This window comes from Staurois parvus, unplaced genomic scaffold (assembly GCF_062004578.1).
Source record: "Staurois parvus isolate SC_StPar_1 unplaced genomic scaffold, SC_StPar_1.0 ptg000124l, whole genome shotgun sequence".
NCBI lineage: Eukaryota > Metazoa > Chordata > Amphibia > Anura > Ranidae > Staurois > Staurois parvus.
Genome location: NW_028317920.1, coordinates 4093048 through 4117171, shown reverse-complemented (window position 1 = coordinate 4117171; position 24124 = coordinate 4093048). Strand labels below are relative to the sequence as shown.

At 45.3% G+C, this 24124-nt stretch overlaps 2 protein-coding genes across 5 annotated transcripts in view; one reads left to right on the top strand and one right to left on the bottom strand.

Annotated features, from left to right (window-relative positions):
- Positions 1–5646, top strand: part of LOC149467093 (solute carrier family 41 member 1-like) — a 68565-nt gene extending 62919 nt beyond the window's left edge. For all 4 annotated transcript variants that reach the window (XM_089672291.1, XM_089672293.1, XM_089672292.1 and 1 more), the window contains 2 exons: positions 2622–2770; positions 5229–5646. In XM_089672291.1, coding sequence (XP_089528417.1) covers positions 2622–2770; positions 5229–5417 — 338 coding nt within the window. In that variant the 3' untranslated portion in view covers positions 5418–5646. The remainder of the gene's footprint in view (positions 1–2621; positions 2771–5228) is intronic.
- A 2676-nt stretch (positions 5647–8322) lies between these two features.
- Positions 8323–24124, bottom strand: part of LOC149467092 (cytosolic 10-formyltetrahydrofolate dehydrogenase) — a 78084-nt gene continuing 62282 nt past the window's right edge. Inside the window, exons 21-23 of the mRNA XM_089672288.1 lie at positions 19300–19405; positions 15345–15544; positions 8323–12903 (exon numbers count right to left, since the gene is read on the bottom strand). Coding sequence (XP_089528414.1) covers positions 12848–12903; positions 15345–15544; positions 19300–19405 — 362 coding nt within the window. The 3' untranslated portion in view covers positions 8323–12847. The remainder of the gene's footprint in view (positions 12904–15344; positions 15545–19299; positions 19406–24124) is intronic.

Below are 24124 nucleotides of genomic sequence, written 5' to 3'. Positions count from 1 at the left end.
TCTCTCTTTAGCACCACTCTCTCTTTAGCACCACTCTTTCTTTAGCACCACTCTCTCTTTAGCACCACTCTTTGTTTAGCACCACTCTCTCTTTAGCACCACTCTCTCTTTAGCACCACTCTCTCTTTAGCACCACTCTCTCTTTAGCACCACTCTTTCTTTAGCACCACTCTCTCTTTAGCACCACTCTCTCTTTAGCACCACTCTCTCTTTAGCACCACTCTTTGTTTAGCACCACTCTCTCTTTAGCACCACTCTTTCTTTAGCACCGCTCTCTCTTTAGCACCACTGTCTCTTTAGCACCGCTCTTTCTTTAGCACCGCTCTTTCTTTAGCACCGCTCTCTCTTTAGCACCGCTCTCTCTTTAGCACCACTCTCTTTTTTCTTCAGTATTGGATTTAAAAAATAGTACAGGGACTTTTTTCCTGTGTGCCCTGGGGCACAACAGCCCATTCAAACGAATGGGCTCTCATGTCCCCTCAAATCGTGGCACGCATAGCCGCATAGGTGTGAACCTAACTTGCCCTCGAACCCCTCATGTATTGTATTGTTACTGTATTGTCTCATGTTCTGTCCCCCACTATAATGTACAGCACTGAGGAAACCTGGCACTATATAAATACTGTATAATAATAATAGGGAGAGCCACCCTCTCTGTCCTGTTTTCTGAGACTGAAAGTGAAAGAAAATTCACGTTTTGGATTATCTCAAGAACAGGAATAGGGGTGAAAGCTTCACTTTGGAGTGATTTCCACTCACTTCCTGTTGTGACTATGGGACACAGATGGCAAAAAAAAAAACCTGACAGGTGTTATAACCCTACCCTTACTCTAAATCTAAAATGGAAAGTTTTACTTTTTGTTCTGCTTTAAATTTAATTTGTTGCTTTGCCCTGCATAAGGCTTAGTTCACATCTATGCTTTTGATCCGTTTTATCATGCTTTATGTATTGTGCTCTGCATTTTACACCCGTGTTTTTTATTTTTATTTTATTTATTACAGGTACTTATATAGTGTTGTCAATTTAGAGCTTTACATACAGTACATTTATTTTTATTATTTATTTCAGGTACTTATATAGCGCTGTCAATTTACGCAGTGCTTTACATATATATTGTACATTCACATCAGTCCCTAACCCTCAAGGGGTGTACAATCTAAGGTCCCTAACCCTCAAGGGGTGCACAATCTAAGGTCCCTAACCCTCAAGGGGCGTACAATCTAAGGTCCCTAACCCTCAAGGGGCGTACAATCTAAGGTCCCTAACCCTCAAGGGGCGTACAATCTAAGGTCCCTAACCCTCAAGGGGCGTACAATCTAAGGTCCCTAACCCTCAAGGGGCGTACAATCTAAGGTCCCTAACCCTCAAGGGGCGTACAATCTAAGGTCCCTAACCCTCAAGGGGCGTACAATCTAAGGTCCCTAACCCTCAAGGGGCGTACAATCTAAGGTCCCTAACTCACATTCATACATACACATACTAGGACCAATTAACCCTTTGAGGACCAAGGGACGTATTTGTCCCATGTTTTTAATTGCGTGTATCATCTGATTAAGAACTTAAAACTCTTTTTTTTTTTGGTTTGAGTCAAATTATTAGTTCTTATCAACAAATGGATCTAGCTTTTTGCCAATTATTTCATGAAATGGCTTAGTTACAGCAACTGAAGTGTACAAACTTTAAAAACAAAAAAATTGATTCTTTTGGCGTTCCAAAATCTTATGGTCATCAAAGGGTTAACCTACCAGCATGTCTTTGGAGTGTGGGAGGAAACTAGAGTACTCAGAGAAAACACACACAGGCACAGGGAGAACATGTAAACTCCAGGCAGGTGGTGCCGTGGCTGGGATTTGATCCAACGTCGCTAGTACTTCCAGGCAGAAGTGCTGACCGTTTAGCCGCTGTGCTGCCCCCCGTGTTTGTAATGCATTTTACCGCATTTAATTTTACCGCATTTTGTATTTTTCTCAGGTTTTTTTTTTGTTAAAGTGGAAATTTTTTTGATGCTTGACATAAAAAAAACGCAAAACACGGCAAAAATGCACTATATGCGTTTCAGCAGCTTCTCCACTGAACTCTATTGTAGCAAAACCGCTGCTTTTTGCATTTAAAAAACTTCCCCACCCTTTCCAAAAATGCAGCAGCTCAAAAACGCATTGATGTGAACATGTCCCTTAGGAAACCATGTTAAATGGACTGTAGTGCGTTCCTGCAAAAAGCAAAAAAACGCATTGGTGTGAACCAGGGGTTAGGAAATCACAGGCTTTTGTTGATAATGATAATAATAATTCCCCTCTAGTTACACCAGATACAAACTCTTCCAGAGGAAGGCGAATAAAATGCAACTGTGGCCAAATTTGCCACATGTAGCAAGAGGGAACCTTCCTGAACATTCGAGGATTTTTGTTTCTGAGTGCCATGTGTGTTAGTTATTTTACAACATGCTAGGAAATCTTTGTGATTTGTTATTCCTTCCCTTTTTCATGGAACAAAAGAGACAGAAACTTTCATTCGATCGTTCATAAGTTTTCCCCTGGCTGATAAACTGAACTTGAAGAAAAGTATTCTGGAGGGTACACCTGTGTCTGATTGTCCACATTTACTTTCTTCTCCTCTTCAGGTGTTAATTCCAAATCAGCTCGAGTATTGTTCCTATTGGTTGTCCCGGGTCACCTGGTCTTCCTGTACACCATCCATTTGTTACAAGGAGGTCACACTTCGCTCAACGCACTCTTTATCACCTTCTACTTGACCGCTGCTCTCTTACAGGTAATGCTGGGACCACCGTAGTGTAGTAGTAATATTGAATTGCTCTCACCTGGACAAACATAGTATAGCATTTTGCATGCAGATTTTTGTGCTTCTTTTGCTTGGTGATTACTGTTCAGTGACAGTGAACAGGATTGGAAGTGGTGGAATCAGCCTGTTCTAGTCATATCATTTCTCCAGAGCGATTGTAGTTACATAGGTGAATGATGGATCGTTTTAACCACCTCCCATCCGGCCGTTGTATATAAATGGCCGGACGGTGGCAGTGCAGGGTCGGGTGGCCCGTTTATAAACGGCCTCCCCGCCCCCTGCTTGTGCGCGCTCCCTGGGAGCATGCAGCAATGCAATCCGGTGCCCGCTGTGTCCTCCGGACACAGTGGAACACTGATTGTTGTACGGGACCTCTGTGCGAGGTCCCGATCATGTGATCACTGATTGGCCACTTCTGACATCATTGCTTACTACGTGTGAAATCTGTGAATGATCACAGAGGTCACATGGTACAGGGCTATTCACAACAGCCTTGTCCCATGTGACAAGCTGTGACCAATCACAGCTCATACAGTAGTTCTCAATGGCTGCAAGAATGCAGCCAGAGAGAAGGAGAAATTATTGCTTTTACAGCCTTTATAGGTGTAAAAGCAATCAGTGTAAAAAAAAAATCTTCATCACCCCCCACAAGTAGTACAGTGTCACCATGGTGCACAAGTTGTGCTGCGCATGGTGAATGGTCCTGCAGTCTTCAGGAACCTGTCATGTGTCCCAGAAGACTGCGCGGGGAGCAGAAGTTGGAGCAGGTACCTGTCAAAATCGGGTACCCGCTCCCCTCCCATTCCCAGCTCTTTAACCACTTCCTGTCTGGCCGTTGTATATAAACAGCCAGACAGTGGCAGTGCAGGGTCAGGTGGCCGTTTATAAACGGCCTCCCCACCCCCTGCTTGTGCGCGCTCCCTGGGAGCGCGCAGCACTGCGATCCGGTGCCTGCTGTTTCCTCCGGACACAGTGGAACACTGATCATCGGACGGGACCTCTATACAAGGTTCCGAGCATGTGATCACTGATTGGCCATTCAGTGATTACATGCAGAGTAGTAGGCAAGATGTCACTTCTGACATCATTGCTTACTACATGTGAAATCTGTGAATGATCACAGAGGTCACATGGTACAAGGCTATTCACAACAGCCTTGTACCATGTGACAAGCTGTGACCAATCACAGCTCACACAGTAGTTCTCAATGGCTGCAAGAATGCAGCCAGAGAGAAGGAGAAATTATTGCTTTTACAGCCTTTATGGGTGTAAAAGCAATCAGTGTAAAAATATAAAAACAATCTTCATCACCCCCCACCATGGTGACACTGTACTGCTAGGGTGACAGTATGTAAAAAATAAAAAAAATAAAAATAAATAATATAAAAAAATTAAAAAATTTTAAAAAATTATAATTTTGGTTATAAACTAATTTGGGTTATTTTTTTTTACTAAAAAGATAACAAAATACATTTTGGCCAAGATTTATGATGAAATACTATTTATTTGCAAAATTTTATAAGAAAAACACTTTTTTTCAAACTTTTTGGACTTTTTCATTTACATAGGAAAAAAAATAAAAATCCCAGTGATGAATAAATACCACCAAACTAAAGTTTTATCTGTCTCAAAAAAATGCTAAAAAAGTCATATGGGTACAGTGTTGCATGACTGCGCAATTGTCATTCAAAGTGTGATAGCGGTGAAAGCTGAAAATTGGCCTGGACTGGAAGGGGGTGAAAGTGTCCGTACTGGAAAGGGGGTGAAAGTGTCCGGACTGGAAGGGGGTGAAAGTGTCCGTACTGGAAAGGGGGTGAAAGTGTCCGGACTGGAAGGGGGGGAAAGTGTCTGGACTGGAAGGGGGGGAAAGCGTCCGGACTGGAAGGGGGTGAAAGCATCCAGACTGGAAGGGGGTGAAAGTGTCCGGACTGGAAGGGGGTGAAAGTGTCTGGACTGGAAGGGGGGGAAAGTGTCCGGACTGGAAGGGGGGGAAAGCATCCGGACTGGAAGGGGGTAAAAGTGTCCGGACTGGAAGGGGGTGAAAGTGTCCGGACTGGAAGGGGAAAAAGTGTCCGGACTGGAAGGGGGAGAAAGTGTCCGGACTGGAAGGGGGTGAAAGTGTCCGGACTGGAAGAGGGAGAAAGTGTCCGGACTGGAAGGGGGTGAAAGTGTCCGGACTGGAAGGGGGTGAAAGCGTCCGGACTGGAAGGGGGTAAAAGTGTCCGGACTGGAAGGGGGTGAAAGCTTCCGGACTGGAAGGGGGTGAAAGCTTCCGGACTGGAAGGGGGTGAAAGTGTCCGGACTGGAAGTGGTTAAACGGCTTTTTCTGTTGATTCAGAAGTTGTAAATTCCTTCGTGTTCATGATCTGGGCACAGGTTCCTTTTAAATTTCACTTCCCTCGAACTCAACATTGTTTTCTTATTCCAGGTCTGCATCTTGCTGTACGTAGCTGATCTCATTGTGCGGTTCATGTGGCGGAAAGGACTGGACCCGGACAATTTCTCTATCCCATACCTCACTGCCCTTGGCGACCTGTTGGGTACCGGTTTCCTCGCCCTCTGCTTCCGCTTGGTCTGGCTTCTCACTGGTACAGAGGAGGCAGAGCTTGGCAATTAGACTGACTCCTTCATTTTGCTGCCTGTTTTTGCACTGAAGAAGAACATTAGCAGAAGATCCAGGGAATTTTCTTACCAGCCGCCAACACCAAATAGGACTTGGAATTAGCAATATTTATCAGCCATACGAACAACACTGCACCGGATTTATAATAGAAAAAATGTGTTTTTTATTTGTATATAAATCTGATGCTGTTTATTTACAATAGAATAAATTTTACTGAAAAGATTGTCTTCAACAATGCATTTATCTTCTAGTAGAGGGGGTGTCTTGGGGGCAGGGGCGGACTGACGACTCATGGGGCCCCCGGGCAATAGGGGATCATGGGGCTCCTGTGTCCTTGCCCAAACTCAAAAAAGCCTATGAAAAAGGTACCAGGGGCATCTCATGGGGCCCCCTACTGACCCCGGGCCCTCGGGCAGTGCCCGAGTTTCCAAATGGTCAGTCCGTCCCTGCTTGGGGGTTATTTACAAACCATTTATGCACCTAAATGAAGTTACATGTATTTTTTGTAATAGATTAATTTTTGTATCATCAGCTCCATCTAGTGGCCAGAACGGGGTATATTTTCTTATGGAGATATTTCAGAAAACTATACGGCATTTTGGACACTAGATGGAGCTGATGATGCAGGAATTAATGTATGACAGAAAACATGGTGACATTTCATCCAGTTTGCAGGAATGCGTTTGACATTCATACGACAAATGTTTTATAAATAGACCCCCTTGTGTCTACAGCAGGTGTTACAACCACCAGCACTTAATGCCTTTTCTGCTAGCACATGCACACACCTCCCTGACGAGAGCATGCTGGTGGCTAAAGACACTTGAGGCTGTAAAGCCCACTCCTCCATCTACCACAATTCCGAGCTCTTTCCCCTTTTCACAGCTGCTGGATCTACAGGTATTACATCTTCCCATTTTCCTGGCTTCTCAGCAAACACGGGCAGCACATTGGCTAAATGGTCAGCACTTCCGCCTGACAGTATTAGGGTCGGTGGTTCGAATCCCAACCATGGCATCGCCTCCCTGAAGTTTGCATGTTCTCTCTGTGCCTGTGTGGGTTTTCTCCCACCCTCCAAAGACATGCTGGTAGGTGAGTTAGCTCCTGTCAAAATTGGCCCTAGTATGTTTATGTATGAATGTGAGTTAGGGACCTTAGATTGTACGCCCCTTGAGGGTTAGGGACTGATGTGAATGTACAATATATATGTACAGCGCTGCGTAAATTGATGGCGCTATATAAGTACCTGTAATAAATCATATTAAACATCACAGCTCCACTTCACACTGCTGCCAGCTCTGCACCTCCTAGTCCACACTCTCTCCAAAGTCTTCAACACATGCCTGTCCTTACTAGTTGGAGCTCCATTGCACACTGCTGATGGCTCTGCACCTCCTAGTCCACAGTCTCTGCAAAGTCTTCAACACATGCCTGCCCTTACTTGTGGGAGCTCCATTGTACATTGCTGATGGCTCTGCACCTCCTAGTCCAGAGTCTCTCCAGAGTCTTCGACACATGCCTGCCCTTACTGGTTGGAGCTCCAATGCACACTGCTGATGGCTCTGCACCTCCTAGACCACAGTCTCTCCAGAGTCTCCAACACATGCCTGCCCTTACTGGTGGGAGCTCCATTGCACACTGCTGATGGCACTGCACCTCCTAGTCCACAGTCTCTCCAGAGTCTCCAAGACATGCCTGCCCTTACTGGTTGGAGCTCCATTGCACACTGCTGATGGCTCTGCACCTCCTAGTCCACAGTCTCTCCAGAGTCTCCAACACATGCCTGCCCTTACTGGTTGGAGCTCCATTGCACACTGCTGATGGCTGTGCACCTCCTAGTCCACAGTCTCTCCAGAGTCTTTGACACATGCCTGCCCTTACTGGTCAGAGTTCCATTGTACACTGCTGATGGCTCTGCACCTCCTAGTCCACAGTCTCCAACACATGCCTGCCCTTACTGGTCAGAGCTCCATTGCACACTGCTGATGGCTCTGTACCTCCCAGTCCACACTTTCTACAACTACAGCACTTTAGCTGAGTCACCCATATTAAAAATCTTCTAGTAGGATCTGTCATTAAGGAATGTGTCCTTATGTAGTGTCCTGGGATTAGAACATGAAAAATTGGTCAGAGAGTGTCATTTTTTGCTGTCACAATAAAATAAGAAACTTCCTCAGCACAACTTATTATAGTGAAAATCGTGTCCTTTACTCACATAAAGCACCAGGCATCACAGGAACCTTTATCTCTGCCTTGAAAAAGGTATCCTGCCAGATCCCGAAACATCGGCTTGTGATGTCTGTTGCTATAGTTGAGTAAAGGACAAGATTATCACTATATCAAGGTGAAGACTCTTTTTTTTTTTTTTTGTTATTCAATGAAGGAGCCATTCACCAATTTACTACAGCACCCTGCACAAACTCTGGGTGAGCCTGTATTGAGTGCAACGGATACAGTACAACATTTTCTGCCCAAATACCAAATTTATAATTGACTTTCCCTGACAAACATGAAAACCAGAATTATTTGTTAGTCTACAATTCACTTTTGTTTCCTAAAGTGTAGATAGATATTGATGTAACTATGGCATCCTCAGCATCTTTGTTACAAGGTCTTCTGCTGTGCTTGTAGTAGCACCCTCTGCTGGCTGAATGCATGAAGCACAGCCTAGCCAAGCTGGAGGACCAGCAAGGGGTGCACGTTATCAAAAATTCCTCATGGCTGCCAGAAGTGATGTGCAGGGGAGGTACAGAAGCCGCTTGGACAGTTCAACTATATATTTCATGTTTACAATTTAAAATAAATGTAATTTATTTAAAGATCTACCTATATATACTGCAGAGCTCAAAGGTGCTGAATAGCTAAACTTCCAAACTCACGAATAAACTTTACTCTGGCATTCATTATAAAGTAATTTATTATGTAATTTACACATAGAAAACAGATACAAATTATAAAAGGATCAAATCAAATCAGCGTTTTCCAAGCCTGGTCCCAAGGGGCCAGCAACAGGCAATATTTCCTGGTAGGGGGACAGGTGTACTAATCAGAAGTACCGAGTATTGGTGTCCAAGGCTGGCCATACATTATACAATTTTCTGTCCAATTTTCTTTAGATTTGCCTTCAACTATGTAGTGCAAGAGCCGGCCTAATTAGATACAATTGAAAGTGTTTAGTTTTGAGCTCCTATTATATGGTTTTTGGTAAATCCAAACCAAAAATCTCAAGAAAATTACAAACATTATTAAGGTAAAAAAGGAGGTGACATATTGCCTGTGAACCTCCCTCTGAAGAATGATCCCTTGCGGATTGCTGTTCCAAGCTGTGGCAAGGGCTACGGCACATGAGAACGACCCCCTACCAGGGGCGGACTGACAACTCATGGGACCCCCAGGCAATAGGGGATCATGGGGCCCCTGTGTCCTTGCCCAAACTCAAAAAAGCCTATGAAAAAGTACCAGGGGCATCTCATGGGGCCCCCTACTGACCCTGGGCCCTCAGGCAGTGCCCGAGTTTCCAAATAGTCAGTCCACCCCTGCCCCCTACTGGTCTGATCAACAGTTTAAATAAAGAAAAAAAACAATAAAGCGGCCACCATGTCTAAGAATTGATAAACTGCAAATCATAACATTTTTATTTTTCGGTTTCAATACAACTTTATACTTTTTATAGTGTATGGCCAGCCTAGTGCCCGGTCATAAGGGTGCGATTTCAGGTGCAATTTGGGAATTGAGATCGCACCTGAAATCACATCTAATGAATGTCGGTGTCTTAACATGCGATTGGCTGCAGCGCGATTTCTAAAGCAGTTCTTGCATTACTTTTTCTGCAGTTTTGTTGCGATTTCACATACATAGAATATAATGGAGATCGCGCTGCAAATTGCAAGAAATCATTGAAAATCTTCACAAGTAGCAATAAAGTCCTCACAAATCGCACACAAATTGCGCGATTTTAAATCACAGCGGTGTGACCGGTGACTTCTACTATGACATTGTGTGATCATGTGCTTTCCATCCGGTTTCCATTAGTAAGAAAAATATAAAAACGATAAGATTCCTTCTTTCCACGCTTCCTCTCCCTTAGGTGCTGAGCTGCATGTCCTCTGAGGGCCCATTCATACTTGTGCATTGTGGCACAAGTGGGTGTTCACATCTATGCGGCCGGGCTGCGTTTTGCGAGGACACGAGAGCCCATTCATTTGGACTCCCGTGCCCCGTGACACGCAGGGAAGAAGTCCCTTCACTCCTTCCAAAAATGCAGCTCTCATGGGAACCTCGGTTTCCAGTATAGTTGCGTTTTCCAGTGCGGGTGTCATGCCATTAGAACTAATGGCACCCACCCGCGGGTCCGCATTCCTCTGTGCGGGTGGTGCGGCTGAACGGATTTTCGTGCGGATCCACAGCGGCACCACCCGCACAGATGTGAACCTTGTGGACATTACCACAATGCATGGCATCACATATGTGCCATTCACTGGGAATGGCGCCCCAGTATACAATGTATCACAATGCATATACTGTGTGTTGTAGTGCGCTGCATTAATAAAAAGGGTCATGCACATTTTTTCCTAATGAATGGGCTGCATTAATGCAACGCATGTCAACAAGTGCCATAATATGTGATCATTCATGTGCATTAATGCACTGAAACACAATGCATAAATGTGAATGGGCCTGGAATATTCAGAAGTGCCTAAAATGCATTTTTGGGTGGCTTTCTGATACTGTGAGAATACTTAGTACATGCTCTAAGGAGGCCTAGAAAATGCCGCCTCCAAAATGTATTTTAGAAGAACGTCCTGGGGTCTGTTTATTTAAAAAACAAACAAAAACAGAGTAAATGTCTGAAGCGTTCACACAGTCATCATGAATACTGTAATCCTCATAATTTGTGGCTTAGCACAGGAAGCACAGTGGCTAAGTGGTTAGCACTTCTGCCTGGCAGTACTCGGGTCGCCGGTTCAAATCCAAACCACGGCACCACCTGCCTGGAGTTTGCATGTTCTGCCTGTGTGAGTTTCCTCTGGGTACTCCGGTTTCCTCCCACACTCCAAAGACATGCTGGTAGGTGAATTGGCTCCTGTCTAAATTGTCCCTAGTATGTGTATGTATGAATGTGAGTTAGGGACCTTAGATTGTACACCCCTTGAGGGTTAGGGACCTTAGATTGTACACCCCTTGAGGGTTAGGGACTGATGTGAATGTACAATATATATGTAAAGTGCTGCGTAAATTGATGGAGCTATATAAGTACCTGAAATAAATAACCCTCTAGGGGTGTACAATCTAAGGTCCCTAGCTCACATTCATACATACATGTTGGAACTTGTAGTCCTGCAACAGCTGGAGAACCACAGGTTGCCTACCCCTGTACTAGGAGATGGGATGGGATGGGGGGGGGGGATCTGGGCAGCACAGTGGCTAAATGGTTAGCACTTCCACCTGGCAGTACTGGGGTCATTGGTTCAAATCCCAACCATGGCACCACCTGCCTGGAGGTTGCATGTTCTCCCTGTGCCTGCATGGGTTTCCTCCAGGTAGTCTGGTTTAGTCCCACACTCCAAAGACATGCTGGTAGGTGAATTGGTTCCTGTCTAAATTGTCCCTAGTATGTCTATGTATGAATGTGAGTTAGGGACCTTAGATTGTACACCCCTTGAGGGTTAGGGACCTTAGATTGTACACCCCTTGAGGGTTAGGGACTGATGTGAATGTACAATGTATATGTAAAGTGCTGCATATACTGATGGTTCTATATAAGTACCTGAAATAAATAAAACATATATTTACTGTAGATGTTCACAAGGAAACACAGGGGCGCCAGCTAAGTGTAGCAAGTTAGGAAATGGAAACATATTAAAAGAACCAGGCCGGCACATCGCAGGTATCTGTGGTGGAGGGGTGAGCTCACAATCGGATCTCCGAAGAGTTCTGAACAGTCTCATCCGAGCTGCACTAACAGGCAGCCAGGACTTGCGTCCAGATGTGGAGGAAACAGCATGGACAGAACCAGAAGTGACATCACCACGTCACCTTAGGAAGGGGTGTGGTTACGTGTTTCAGAGCTTCCCGCTATTTTGTCATTTCTGCAACTTTAGATGTTCAGCAGCGCCATCTAGTGGCCATAACGCAGCATTTCCTGATTGGGGTATTCCAGGAAAGTACCGTCTTGTGGCCAACAGATGGAGCTCATCTTGAAAAGTAAACATCTTACACAAGTTGCAGGGATTATTCGCAGTGGCTGTGTGAATGCTGGAGACATCCGTACATTTTTTATAAATATATTCCTATGTGCATGGCGCTTCTATGGACCTCTAAACCTAAAACAAACATTATTTAGGGCTCAGTGCACAAATCTAATACACTAGGGTAAGGAGCCTTAGTTTTTAAAAAGTGACAGTTATTTTCAGCTGAATAAAATGAGATTTTAAAATTGACGCCTAAAAAAGTGCGTTCAAACTAATGTGTATAAGACGTACATATATTTCCAGCGATGTATGGAACTTTCCAACACATAGAATGTGAGTTGCCTTGCTGCTTATTGCTCTGTGTAAGCTGCTGTATTAGATATAAGGAGGCAGCAAAGTGACAGTTGGAAGTTTTCTCCTGTGGCAATAGTGGACAATTGCTCCAGGCCAACTTTATTTAAAAACTAAACTCCATGCAGATATAATAGACACCAACTGATGCAGTTCTGTATATAAAAAAAACACTAAATGTGTTGTTTAAACTGCAAGCAGTTGTTGTAAAGCAGAGCTTAGACTGAGGGAAGGAGAAGCAGCGCAAGGAGCCAATAAACTCATGTGCTGACAAGCATGCTGATAGGAGGAGAGAGCAGAGTGACGGAGAGATAAGCTCTGCGCTGCTTCTCCATTCACTGTCCAGTCACAGTCTGGGAGCCAGCCCAGGGTGAAGGATGATGGGCATCAGACTGAGGACATCTAGTGGTAGAAAAGAAGTACTGCTGGGCAGAGCTCTGGATTGACAGGGAATAGTGCAGCAAAAGTTGCTTTATTTATTTTATCTATTAATGGGCTTTTTATTTTTTTCTTGTTATTTTTGGTTGGGTTTCTGCTCTATTATATCTTCTGTCTCAAGAGACGATTGCATTCACCTGTAGATATTAAAATCTAATTTATGATTTAGTTTGGCCTTGAACAGTGTAGTTTTGTCCCTGAGATGGTCTGTTAATGAAGCAAAATAATTATATCAGATCGGAAAATTCATCTCATCTTCATCTGGGAAAAAGAAGGTGCCAAAAAGATCGGACAGAGAAGGTTCTCCATTATAAGGAACGTTCACCAGAGAAGTATGTCTTCACAACGACGAGGACTTCAGCATTTTATTATACAGCCTTCTGTTGTCACACTGTTATGTCCATCCAGAAACAGCATCTCCAGTCTGTAGAATAGATCACCGTCCTAGTACTCAATGGTCACGGCTTTTGTCTTTAGATATTCATTTAATGCTTCTTCACCTGAAATAAAACCAAAAGCGCATCAGTTCTACAGTCCTGCATTCCATTGTCCTCATTCTGCAAGAGTCCTTCTCTGCAGAGAAAGACCCATGCTCTCTGCGTGGAAGAAGTGGTCTCTCTGCAGAGGTCAGACATGCCCCCTAGTGAGTAATGCAGGCCATAGACAGGTCGAAAATCGGCTGATTTTTTTTTAAAAACCCCCAAAAAATCAGTTGTTTGATCGGCCGACCTTACCACCAATGGTAAAAAAATCGGCCAATTTTCGTCCCGTCGATGGCCGGCATTATGGCCGACATTAACCCCATAACTTCTGTCCCTTGCAGAGACAGGGGAGCACACCATATGTGACAGCAATACAGAAGAAGAAGAAGAATGAATAAGAAAAATAAGAATAATAAGAAGAATAAGAACAAGAAGAATAAGAAAAAGAAGAAGAAGGAGAAGAAGAATTAGAATAAGAAAAATAAGAAGAGGAATAAGGAGAAGAAGAAGGAGAAGCATTAAAATAAGAAGAAGAAAAAGAAGAATGAATAAGAATAAGAAGAAGGAGAAGAAGAATAAGAAAAATAATAATAATAAGAAGAAGGAGAATGAATAAGAATAAGAAGAAAGAGAAGAATTAGAATAATAATAAGAAAAATAAGAAGAAGAAGCAGAAAAATAATAATAATAAGATTAAGAAGAAGAAGAAGAAGAAAAAGAATGAATAAGAAGAAGAATTAGAAGAAGAAGAAGAAAATAATAATAATAAGAATGAATAGGAATAAGAAGAAGGAGAAGAATTAGAATAAGAAGAAGAAGAAGAAGAAGAAAAAGAAGAATGAATAAGAAAAATAAGAATAAGAATTAGAATAAGAAGAATAATAATAAGAAAAAGAAGAGGAAGAAGAAGAAGAATTCCAGTCCGCTATTATATTTTATATGAAAAAGTCTTGTGGTTGCAACAAATGTATCCATTTGTATCCAAATAAAAACATTGTACTACATTATTTGGATACAAATGGATACATTTGTTGCCACCACAAGACTTTTTCATATAAAATATAATAGCGGACTGGAATACTTCTTCTTCTACTTCTTCTTATTCTTCTTCTTCATCTTCTTTTTCTCCTTGCAGGTCATGGCTCATGCGCAGACTTTTTATCGGTAAAACGATCGGCTGATTCAGCTGATTTGCCCATCATTGCCAGGAAAATCGGCTGATCATCAAAATCGGCCGCAAATTTTCCAACATGCCTGATAAAAAAATGTGCAAAAAGCCCGAAAAACGGCCGACTAACGGTGCGAAAATCGTCCGATTTTTTTTTTGGCCGAAAAATCGGCTGATTTTTGTCCCGTCTATGGCCAGCATAAAAGCGGAGCTCTCCAATCAGCAAGGAATGCTGATTCCAGAGCTATATGCCTGACTCTCCAGTGGACATGTCAGACCTCTGCAGAGAGACCGCTGTTTCCACACAGAGAGCAAGAGTCCTTCTCTGCAGCATGCTGGCAGGAGACAGGCTTATCTACTAAGGCTGCGGCTGCTTTCTGAAAAATGTAGTTCAATTGGAAATCTGGTTTGAAATCTGCATAGTCAGAAATAGAGCTGCAGTTCCATCCCTATAAATCACAATCAGAACAAAGGCGCTAAACCAACAAATGGGCCAATATGGGACCCCCTCCCGTTTACAAGTGCACAGCACATAGGTTTGTTTTGCAGTTCCATCCCGGTAGTTTTACATACACAAAGGGCGACGGTGGCCGGATGTCTCCTGCGGAGGAAGGGTTCCCATTTTTCAAATCCATTACTTGTATGCAATATATTTTTTTTTTTTTTTTTTTTTTTTTTAGCAGTTCTGAAGCAAACACACGCCTATCAACATAGATGCTCACGCCCATAGATGGATCAAACAGAGGGTGGTCCAACAGGGACTGGCCGAGATTCGATCCATCTATGGGCACGCTGGCTGTACTGAAGTCGATCCATTAATTGACTTCAGCACAGCCAGCCTGTCAGATTTTTTTCATTCACTCACTGCCCGCGGCTATAGCCACCAGCATTGACCATTGCGTTCTGCCGGCAGGGAAGACCCCCCACCAGTAGAGCACATTAGCACATGGGAGGGATTCCCCCATCAACACTGACTGTGTTGATGTGGAAATCAAGCAAATTTCTTTCCTTCCATCCATGGTGGAAGGAAAGAAAATTGCACAATCTATGGGCTGCTATGTAGCAGACACCATTGCTTTGTGCATAAAGTACTTTATTTTCTTTATCTCCTGTAGTGAAGGGATTCTAAAGTAATTATCCCCATTTGATTGAGATGTGTTTCAACAATGTGTAGAGAGAAATATCTTATCAAAGGGAAGGGAGAGAGGGGCACCACAAGACCACACAGTGGAGCAAGCCTTTTATTGGTAATAAAAACTTGTATGCAATATAGAACCAAGCTTGTTCTCACCTAGATCTTTGCCAAATCCTGACTGCTTGAAGCCCCCAAATGGAGCAGCGACGTCTGTTTTATTGTACGTATTGACGAACACTGTGCCAGCCTGGAGCTTCTCGCTGACGTACAGAGCTTTGTTGATGTCCTTGGTGAACACGCCAGACGCCAAGCCGTACTCCGTGTCGTTCGCCCGCTTCAGAACACCATCAATGTCTCTGAAAAACAGGACACACAGTCAGATGTCTGGTGGACGTATATAACAAAGGACAGTTACAAGTCATCCCACGTGACAAAACATAGATTGGGATTGGCTTCTGTGGACACTCAGCGCACTAAGTTTACCTATGTAATGTCCTCCAGGTTAACTAGGTCGTTTTTTTGTCAGTCATAGGCTGGGTAGCAGCCTGGGGTGAGTCAGCCTGGGAGCGAGGCAGGAGTTCACCTAGAGCCAGCCTAGGGAGGTTCTGAAGGTCAGGGCTTACTGCCGCCCTCCTGCCTCTCCTGAAACCTGAGAGCTTTCTGGAGGCGGGATGGAGGAGGTGAGGAGGCTCGGATCTGCATACTTGAGGGACCTTGGCCAATCCCTGTCAGGAGGCTGGACATGGTGACCAAGGCAACCCTTAGGTATTGCAGAGCCTGGGTGGAAGGGAGCAGTGTTGGGTGGAAGATGGAGTGAGAGGCTGGAGTGTGGGGGCTCAGGGAAGGGGCCTACCTACAGGTAGGTGCTGGAGAATAGGATGTCCACGGTACCACCATCTCCAAGGGAGGACAATCCTGAGCAGCAGGGAAGGAGCCAGCCCATTGGAAGGCCTGGAGGCAGCCACCAACCATTAAGCTATCAGGAGAGGACATTGTAAGTACTTTTACACCCCCTGGGCCACATAAGGGGAGAGGACAGTCAAGTGGAAAACCCAACTAGCTTCTTATCTGTGGCTGCTGTGCTAAATAGTCAGTTTCTGGGCCCCCTTGCCCAGAGAATACCCTCAGTGCAACTGGATGAATAGGAGGATTTATCTGGGGTCCGAGGAGGTACACCAGAGAGCTGCAATGCTCTTAAAGGAGAGACTGTATTCGTCCACATCTGTACATAGTTGCTAAGGAGTTTGTCCTCAAGTCTGCAGTTTCCTTGGGCATCCCATATACCCCTCAACCCCATTCAAGTTCTAAACCCCCTAATAAAATCGCAAAACCAAGCTCAAAGACTGTTTACTGACTCCAGTGTACAAAGTGTGGAAGAAAAATGCATGCTTTGACTCCTAAGGGGGTAGTTCTACACCTATAAATTAAAAATTGCTTTAGGGTGTGCTGACCCTTTCACTATTATATCAAACTTATGATTGAACCTCCAAGTCAGCAACGCTCTCAACTCTTTTTACTCCAGGTCTCAAGGAGCTCCTACTAAAACCAATTCATTGAGAAAAATGGCCCTTACATTGGTGGTCAGTGGCAAGTATGCCCCCTTACAGTGGTGGTCAGAATGCCACCCTGACAGACAGCTAAAAAAATAATTGGTGTAAATGAGTCACAGCTCAAGGAACCCCTAGCAATCTATGGAGAAACCCTGGTTGAGAATGGCTGTCCTAGAGAAACCCCTCAGATCTCAGGAACTTCAGCTAAAACTAATTCATTGGGGTCAGTGGGAAGATGCCTTCTATACATTGTAGACAGAATACCCGCCTTAGCTAAAAAGATCTTTGGTGTCAATCCACTGAAATTACCAATTAGCATTGGTCCTGGAACTATGCAGACACCATCAGATAGGAGGTCAATAACCCACAGCACAAAGAAATCCCTAGACACTTCTGGAGGAACCATGGTTGAGAATGGCTGATCTAGATGAACCCTTAAATTAATTTTCAGGTCTTGAGGAACCCCTACTAAATCCAATTCAACAGGGGTCAGTGGGAAGATACCCCCCTTACATTGTAGTCAGAATGCCCTCTTACAACCAGCTAAAAAGATAATTGGTGTCATGCCACTGGTTCTGTCAAGTGATGGTGGACCTGGAACTATGCAGATACCATCAGATGGGAGGTCAATCAGCCACAGCTCTGGAAACCTCTGAAAGGAACCTTAGCGTTCCATGGAACTTTGGTTGAAAATGGCTGCTCATTGCAATAAAGGAAAATTAGTGGTGCAAAATACATTGGGGGGAGGTTAATTGATCATTTTTGGCATGTATTTTGCACGTGTACTAGGCCCAGACCCAATCGGGTCATCAGGGTGGCCTAGGCCCAACAGGGGATAAATGTGGATAACCCCCGTGCAACGTCATTCCAGCAGAACAAAGGAGAATAGTGCAGTGGCAGTCTAAGGCAGCCCATTATTAGTCATATAAAGGTCATTATAGTATTATTCATACTTTCTTTGGCTTTGAAGGCAAAGGTCCGTAAGCCTTAAGACACTACAGAGACTTCCCACATCACTGTCTGTGTACCATGGACCTAGAGGTGGTCTCATCTGCATCCTATTACATGCCTATACATATCCTGTGTGTTAGTAGTTTACCTACTTTTTACATTTAAATAAATTGTTTTTCTGGTAATGCACTAGGTCGCTGCGCCCTTTGGCTTTGGCGCCATACCTACTAGCCAGACATGTGGAATACATTCCTAGCAATGCACCTAAGCGCAAGAGGTTTTATTACTTTTCTTTTATATAGTTTTAATACCAGGTCAGAGATATTTTACTTATCATTGTAAAAAAACATATTCCACACTTCTTTTTTTCCAATTTTTCTAGGAAAAAAAACAAAATGGCTTTCCCATCTCTAGGAGGGTGGTATGGGGTCTGGATGCAGGCCCTGAGCTAGGACTGTTTGACTGTGTCCACAGGTGTTTAAACTTTATGGGGAGACATGGGGGCACTTAAAGTTTGTGGGAAGATATGGGGGGCTTAAAGTTTATGGAGAGACACTGGGGGCGCTTAACGTTTATGGGGAGACATGGGGGCACCTAAAGTTTGTGGGAAGATATGGGGGGCTTAAAGTTTATGGGGAGACACTGGGGGCGCTTAACGTTTATGGGGAGACATGGGGGCACCTAAAGTTTGTGGGAAGATATGGGGGGCTTAAAGTTTATGGGGAGACACTGGGGGTGCTTAACATTTATGGGGAGACACAGGGGGGACACTTAAAGTTTGTGGGAAGATATGGGGGCTTAAAGTTTATGGTACGACACTGGGGGTGCTTAAAGTTTATGGGGAGACATGGGGGGCACTTAAAGTTTGTGGCAAGATATGGGGGGCTTAAAGTTTACGGGGAGACACTGGGGGGGGCTTAAAGTTTACGAGGAGACACAGGGGGGACACTTAAAGTTTGTGGGAAGATATGGGGGGCTTACAGTTCATGGGGAAACACTGGGGGTGCTTAAAGTTTATGGGGAGACATGGGGGGCACCTAAAGTTTGTGGAAAGATATGGGAGTGCTTAAAGTTTATGAGGAGACACTGGGGGTGCTTAAAGTTTATGGGGAGACACGAGGGGGCACTTTAAGCCCCCATATCTTCCCACAAACTTTAAGTGCCCCCCCGTGTCTCCCCATAAACTTTAAGCACCCCCAGTGTCTTCCCATAAACTTTAAGCCCCCCATATCTTCCAACAAACTTTATGTTTATGGAGAGACACTGGGGGTACATAAAGTTTGTTGGAAGATATGGGGGGGGTTAAAGTTTATGGGGAAACACTGGCTGGAGGGGGCACTTAAAGTCTATGAGAAGACACTGGGTGAGCACTTAAGGTTTATGAGGAGACATTGGGGGAGATTGGAGGGGGTGCTTCAAGTATATGAGGAGACACTGAGGGAGGGGGAGGGTGTTAATGTGTATGGGCAGACTCTAGGGAGGGGGTCTATCAGGTACGCTTGTACAGGGCTCCATGATTTCCAATGGTGGTTCACTGTTCACAGCAGGGTTTCTGTAGGCATGACTGAATGACTACCCCCCAACCAGTCAAGTGACACCGCTGCCCTTACCCATTTTCAAATTTGGATATTATCATCACTGGGCCAAAGGACTCTTCTTTAGCGATGAACATCTCATCAGTGACATCTGTAAATATGGTCGGTTCAAAGAAGAAACCTAAAAAAAAAAAAAAAAAGGTAAATGCTCAAGAGGAAAATGCTTTGATCGCAATGGCAAGGGTCTCCATATCATACTGAGGTCCAGTCCAGACTACACTGCCAATCGGTCTCTACCAGGGGCGGACTGACCATTTGGAAACTCGGGCACTGCCTGAGGGCCCGGGGTCAGTAGGGGGCCCCATGAGATGCCCCTGGTACCTTTTTCATAGGCTTTTTTGAGTTTGGGCAAGGACACAGGGGCCCCATGATCCCCTATTGCTCGGGGGCCCCATGAGTTGTCAGTCCGCCCCTGAATATTGGTCATTTAGCCTTTTGATTCAGATCCATCACTACCAGACAAGTTCCTGACCCCCAGTGCAGTTTAACAGTACAGCCTGGTCTAGGACACACCCCTTTGCTTGTTTGTGATTGGACAAGCACACAGATGAAGTCATCCCTCTGCTAGGCTAACTTGTACACACTTTCACAGCTCACCGGCTTGCATTGAACAAACCAAGAGAGTCAGGACTGGCTCCTACTACTCCCTCTCCTTCTCCCAGTCTGAGTGTTGCTGGGTATGGGTATTCCAAGTGGGTAAAATGAAATCAGATTCGGGTACTTATGCTAACTGTATGTTATGCTTGAATAAACTATGATTTTATATCTGCCTGGAGTTCAGCTTTAAATCATCCCATCTTCTCCTGCACATTATACATTCAGTCCCTGGCCGCCCTGTGACCCTCTGCCCTTCCTGAATTAATGCAGCAGATGGCGCTCCTGGCACAGAGACACAAACACTCGTCCTGCCCCGCGGCGTGTATCCCGGGATATTGAACCCAGATTTCTGGAGACGCCAAGCACAGCGGTGGTACATCAGATGGATCAGATATCTACCCAGTGGCTTCCAAAAAAACAATTCTGCTCTCATAGCGTAGCTCCAGCCAATCAGTTATAGACGCAGCTAAACTACATGTGCCACTTATCTCATCAGCCGTCCATGTGATTGTACTATACCGGTCTACATAAAGGACGGTGCGTCATTGTTATTCACTCTGGAGAGGAACCCCTCTTGTAAATCTTGCTGCACATGTATCCTTCTAGCCCCCAGTGTCTGAAACATGTTAACATGAACCTTCTTAATCTGCATGAACAAATTCCTGACACGCTACATATAAAGTGCCGTCAAACAAGCTCCATCTCCTATAATTAAAAAAGTCATCCTTGAGCTCAGGTTCAGTGCCTTTACCTAGACTGAAATGATGTAATCTGTCTGCTGCAGGCAGGAGGAAGCATTTCCTCAGTCTCCACCCCCCCCCCCCCCCCCCAGTGATCAGACTACTACAATGTAACTTTGTAGTCATTCACAAGGTGAGAGGCTGCAGGAGGGGCTGATTTGTGTTAGACAGATATGCAGAGGCATAGAAACCATGAAGGGCCCCCATGGCCCCCTGCCAGAGCCCTTACCACTGATTCTGGGGCCCTTTACTCCCATCGCAGGGCCCTTTATTATGGTCCCGCAGCAGGACGTGCTCTGCAGCTGGCCCCTTTTTGCCATCATGATTCCCTACCATGGTGTGGCAGAACACCAAGGCCCAGTCGCAAGTGCGACCTTTGTGACCCTGGTAGTTCCGCCCCTGGTATCAGTTTTTTCTTTTTCTTTTAATATTTTTTACAATGTATATTTTTTTAAGGATTTTATATTTTTATAATTTTTTACAATTTGTTTAGGAGCCCCATTGGGGAGCTTTGGTGAAATATCAGGAGTCTAAATAGACCTCTGATGTTCCACCTTTGGGGCAGAGAAAGGAGATTTAGGACACAGTCCTAAATCCCGATGACTGCAGCCTCAGCTGCACAGAATGAATGGACAGGAACAGCTCCATACAGAGCTTCCAATTCATTCATAAGTCGAAGCATACTAAGTACAGTTGTGAATGAAGAGAGTCAGCGATTGGTACGGATAACTCACTGTGTCCAGTCAGAAAAGGAAGGGTCCAGTAAATGACATTTACTGGCCCCTTCCGCACTCTTCCTCCCAACACATCCCCCGCAGCAACCAGAGGGAGAGGGGATGGGGGAAGCCAGCTTCACTGGGGGGCTTAGGGGGGACAAGGAGAACACACAGGGTCCCTGGGGGCAGCAGATAAGTAACCTAAATCGGAGGGGCAGTGAGGAAAGCATATAGAGGAACCGATACTCTCCATTTTCCTCCTGTTACTGAAGGGAGGGAGAGGAGGAGAAGTGGGCTTTTAGTGGCTGCAGAAGGGAAATGGACAGATCGGTTCCTGAATATGCCATGATGCCCCCCTGCTGCCCCTCCTATCAAGGCGTAGAGCTGAGTGTGACAGGGGAGCCGCAAGGGACCCCTGAAGCATGGAGCTTGGTTGCAATTGTGACCCCTGAGACCCCTGTAGTTACGCCTGTGCAGCCAAGAACTGCAAGGGAACTATGATTACATGATAAGGAGTCGGCATCTCATTCCAGGAAGTAGATGGTGCCCTTGGACGATGCCTGAACAAAGATGACACCATCCTTCTGGAAACTGTGATCCCTTTGAGAGTTAATAAATACCTAAGAATATTGCACTTACACATTACTTAGCATGCATGGACCTAACATGAAAAATGTATTCAATGCTGGGTCTGGTTTAAGATGACAACGCAATACAATACAAGAAACAAATATAACCACTTGGATAAAAAAAAAAGCTGTCTGGAGTTCCATGCTGTAGAAAAGCAAGTTCTAGCATGTAAACTGCCTTTGTGGTTGTAGCTGGAGAAAAAGAAGAAGAAGCAATATGCAACTTTTACCTATCTTAGGAGTAAATGTCACCCTCTGGCTCTATCCTTCATTCTTCAACTCGTATCTTCAATCTCTCCCTTTCTACTGGCATCTTCCCCAACTCTATGAAACATGCGCTAGTCACCCCTGTACTTAAAAAGGCCTCACTGGACCCCACCAATCTTAACAACCTAAGAACTATCTCCTTACTCCCATTTGCCTTGAACGTCAAGTCTACAACCAGCTGAGCTGCCACCTCATTGAGAATAACCTTCTCAGTCCTCTTCAGTCTGCATTCTGCCCACAACACTCCACAGAAACTGCTCTCCCAAAACTCACAAACAACTTACTAACAGCTAAAAGCAATGGTCACTATTCCGTACTCTTATTTTTGGACCTCTCCGCTGCCTTTGACACAGTTGACCACCCCCTCCACCTCAGAAAACTCTATTTACTTGACCTCCATGACTGTACTCTCTGTTGGTTCAAATCTTACCTATCTCATCGCACCTTCGGTGTCACTTACAACTCTACTTCCTCCTCTCCTACTCCTCTTACTGTCGGGGTCCCACAAGGTTCTGTCCTTGGACCTCTCCTATTCTACATCTACACGTCTTCCTTGGGTCAGCCGATACCTTCCCATGGTTTCCAATACCATCTCTATGCTGATGACACACAAATCTGTCTCTCTACTCCTCAGTTCACCCCATCAGTTTCCTCACATATCACCGATTTACTAACAGACATATCAGACTGGATGTCACACCACTTCCTAAAACTCAATCTATCCAAACTGAGCTCATAATATTCCCTCCCCCACGTGTCTCTTCCCCTGATTTCTCAGTCAGGATCAATAGCACCACTATCAACCCATCCCTGCATGCCAGGGTGCTAGGGGTAACCCTGGATCTCAACTATCCTTTCAGCCCACATACAATCCTTGTCCAAATCATGCTGCCTCAACCTCCGCAACATCTCCAGGATACGCCCCTTTTTAACCAATGACACCACAAAGCCCCTAATTCACTCCCTGGTCATCTCTCGACTCGACTACTGCAACTCCCTCCTCATTGGCTTACCTTTACATAGGCCACTCCCCCCTCCAGTCCATCATGAATACTGCTGCCAGACTCATCCATCTTACCAACCGTTCAGTGTCTGCTACCCCTCTCTGCCAATCCCTTCACTGGCTTCCACTCAGTGTCCTCCACCCCTCTCTGCCAATCCCTCCACTGGTCTCCAATCAGTGTCCTCCACCCCTCTCTGCCAATCCCTCCACTGGCTTCCAATCAGTGTCCTACACCCCTCTCTGCCAATCCCTCCACTGGCCTCCACTCAGTTTCCTCCATCCCTCTGTGCCAATCCCTCCACTGGCTTCCAATCAGTGTCCTCCACCCCTCTCTGCCAATCCCTCCACTGGCTTCCACTCAGTGTCCTCCATCCCTCTCTGCCAATCCCTCCACTGGCCTCCACTCAGTGTCCTCCATCCCTCTCTGCCAATCCCTCCACTGGCTTCGACTCAGTGTCCTCCATCCCTCTCTGCCAATCCCTCCACTGGCCTCCACTCAGAGTCCTCCATCCCTCTCTGCCAATCCCTCCACTGGCCTCCACTCAGTGTCCTCCACCCCTCTCTGCCAATCCCTCCACTGGCCTCCAATCAGTGTCCTCCACCCCTCTCTGCCAATCCCTCCACTGGCTTCCAATCAGTGTCCTACACCCCTCTCTGCCAATCCCTCCACTGGCCTCCACTCAGTTTCCTCCATCCCTCTCTGCCAATCCCTCCACTGGCCTCCAATCAGTGTCCTCCACCCCTCTCTGCCAATCCCTCCACTGGCTTCCAATCAGTGTCCTACACCCCTCTCTGCCAATCCCTCCACTGGCCTCCACTCAGTTTCCTCCATCCCTCTCTGCCAATCCCTCCACTGGCTTCCAAACAGTGTCCTCCACCCCTCTCTGC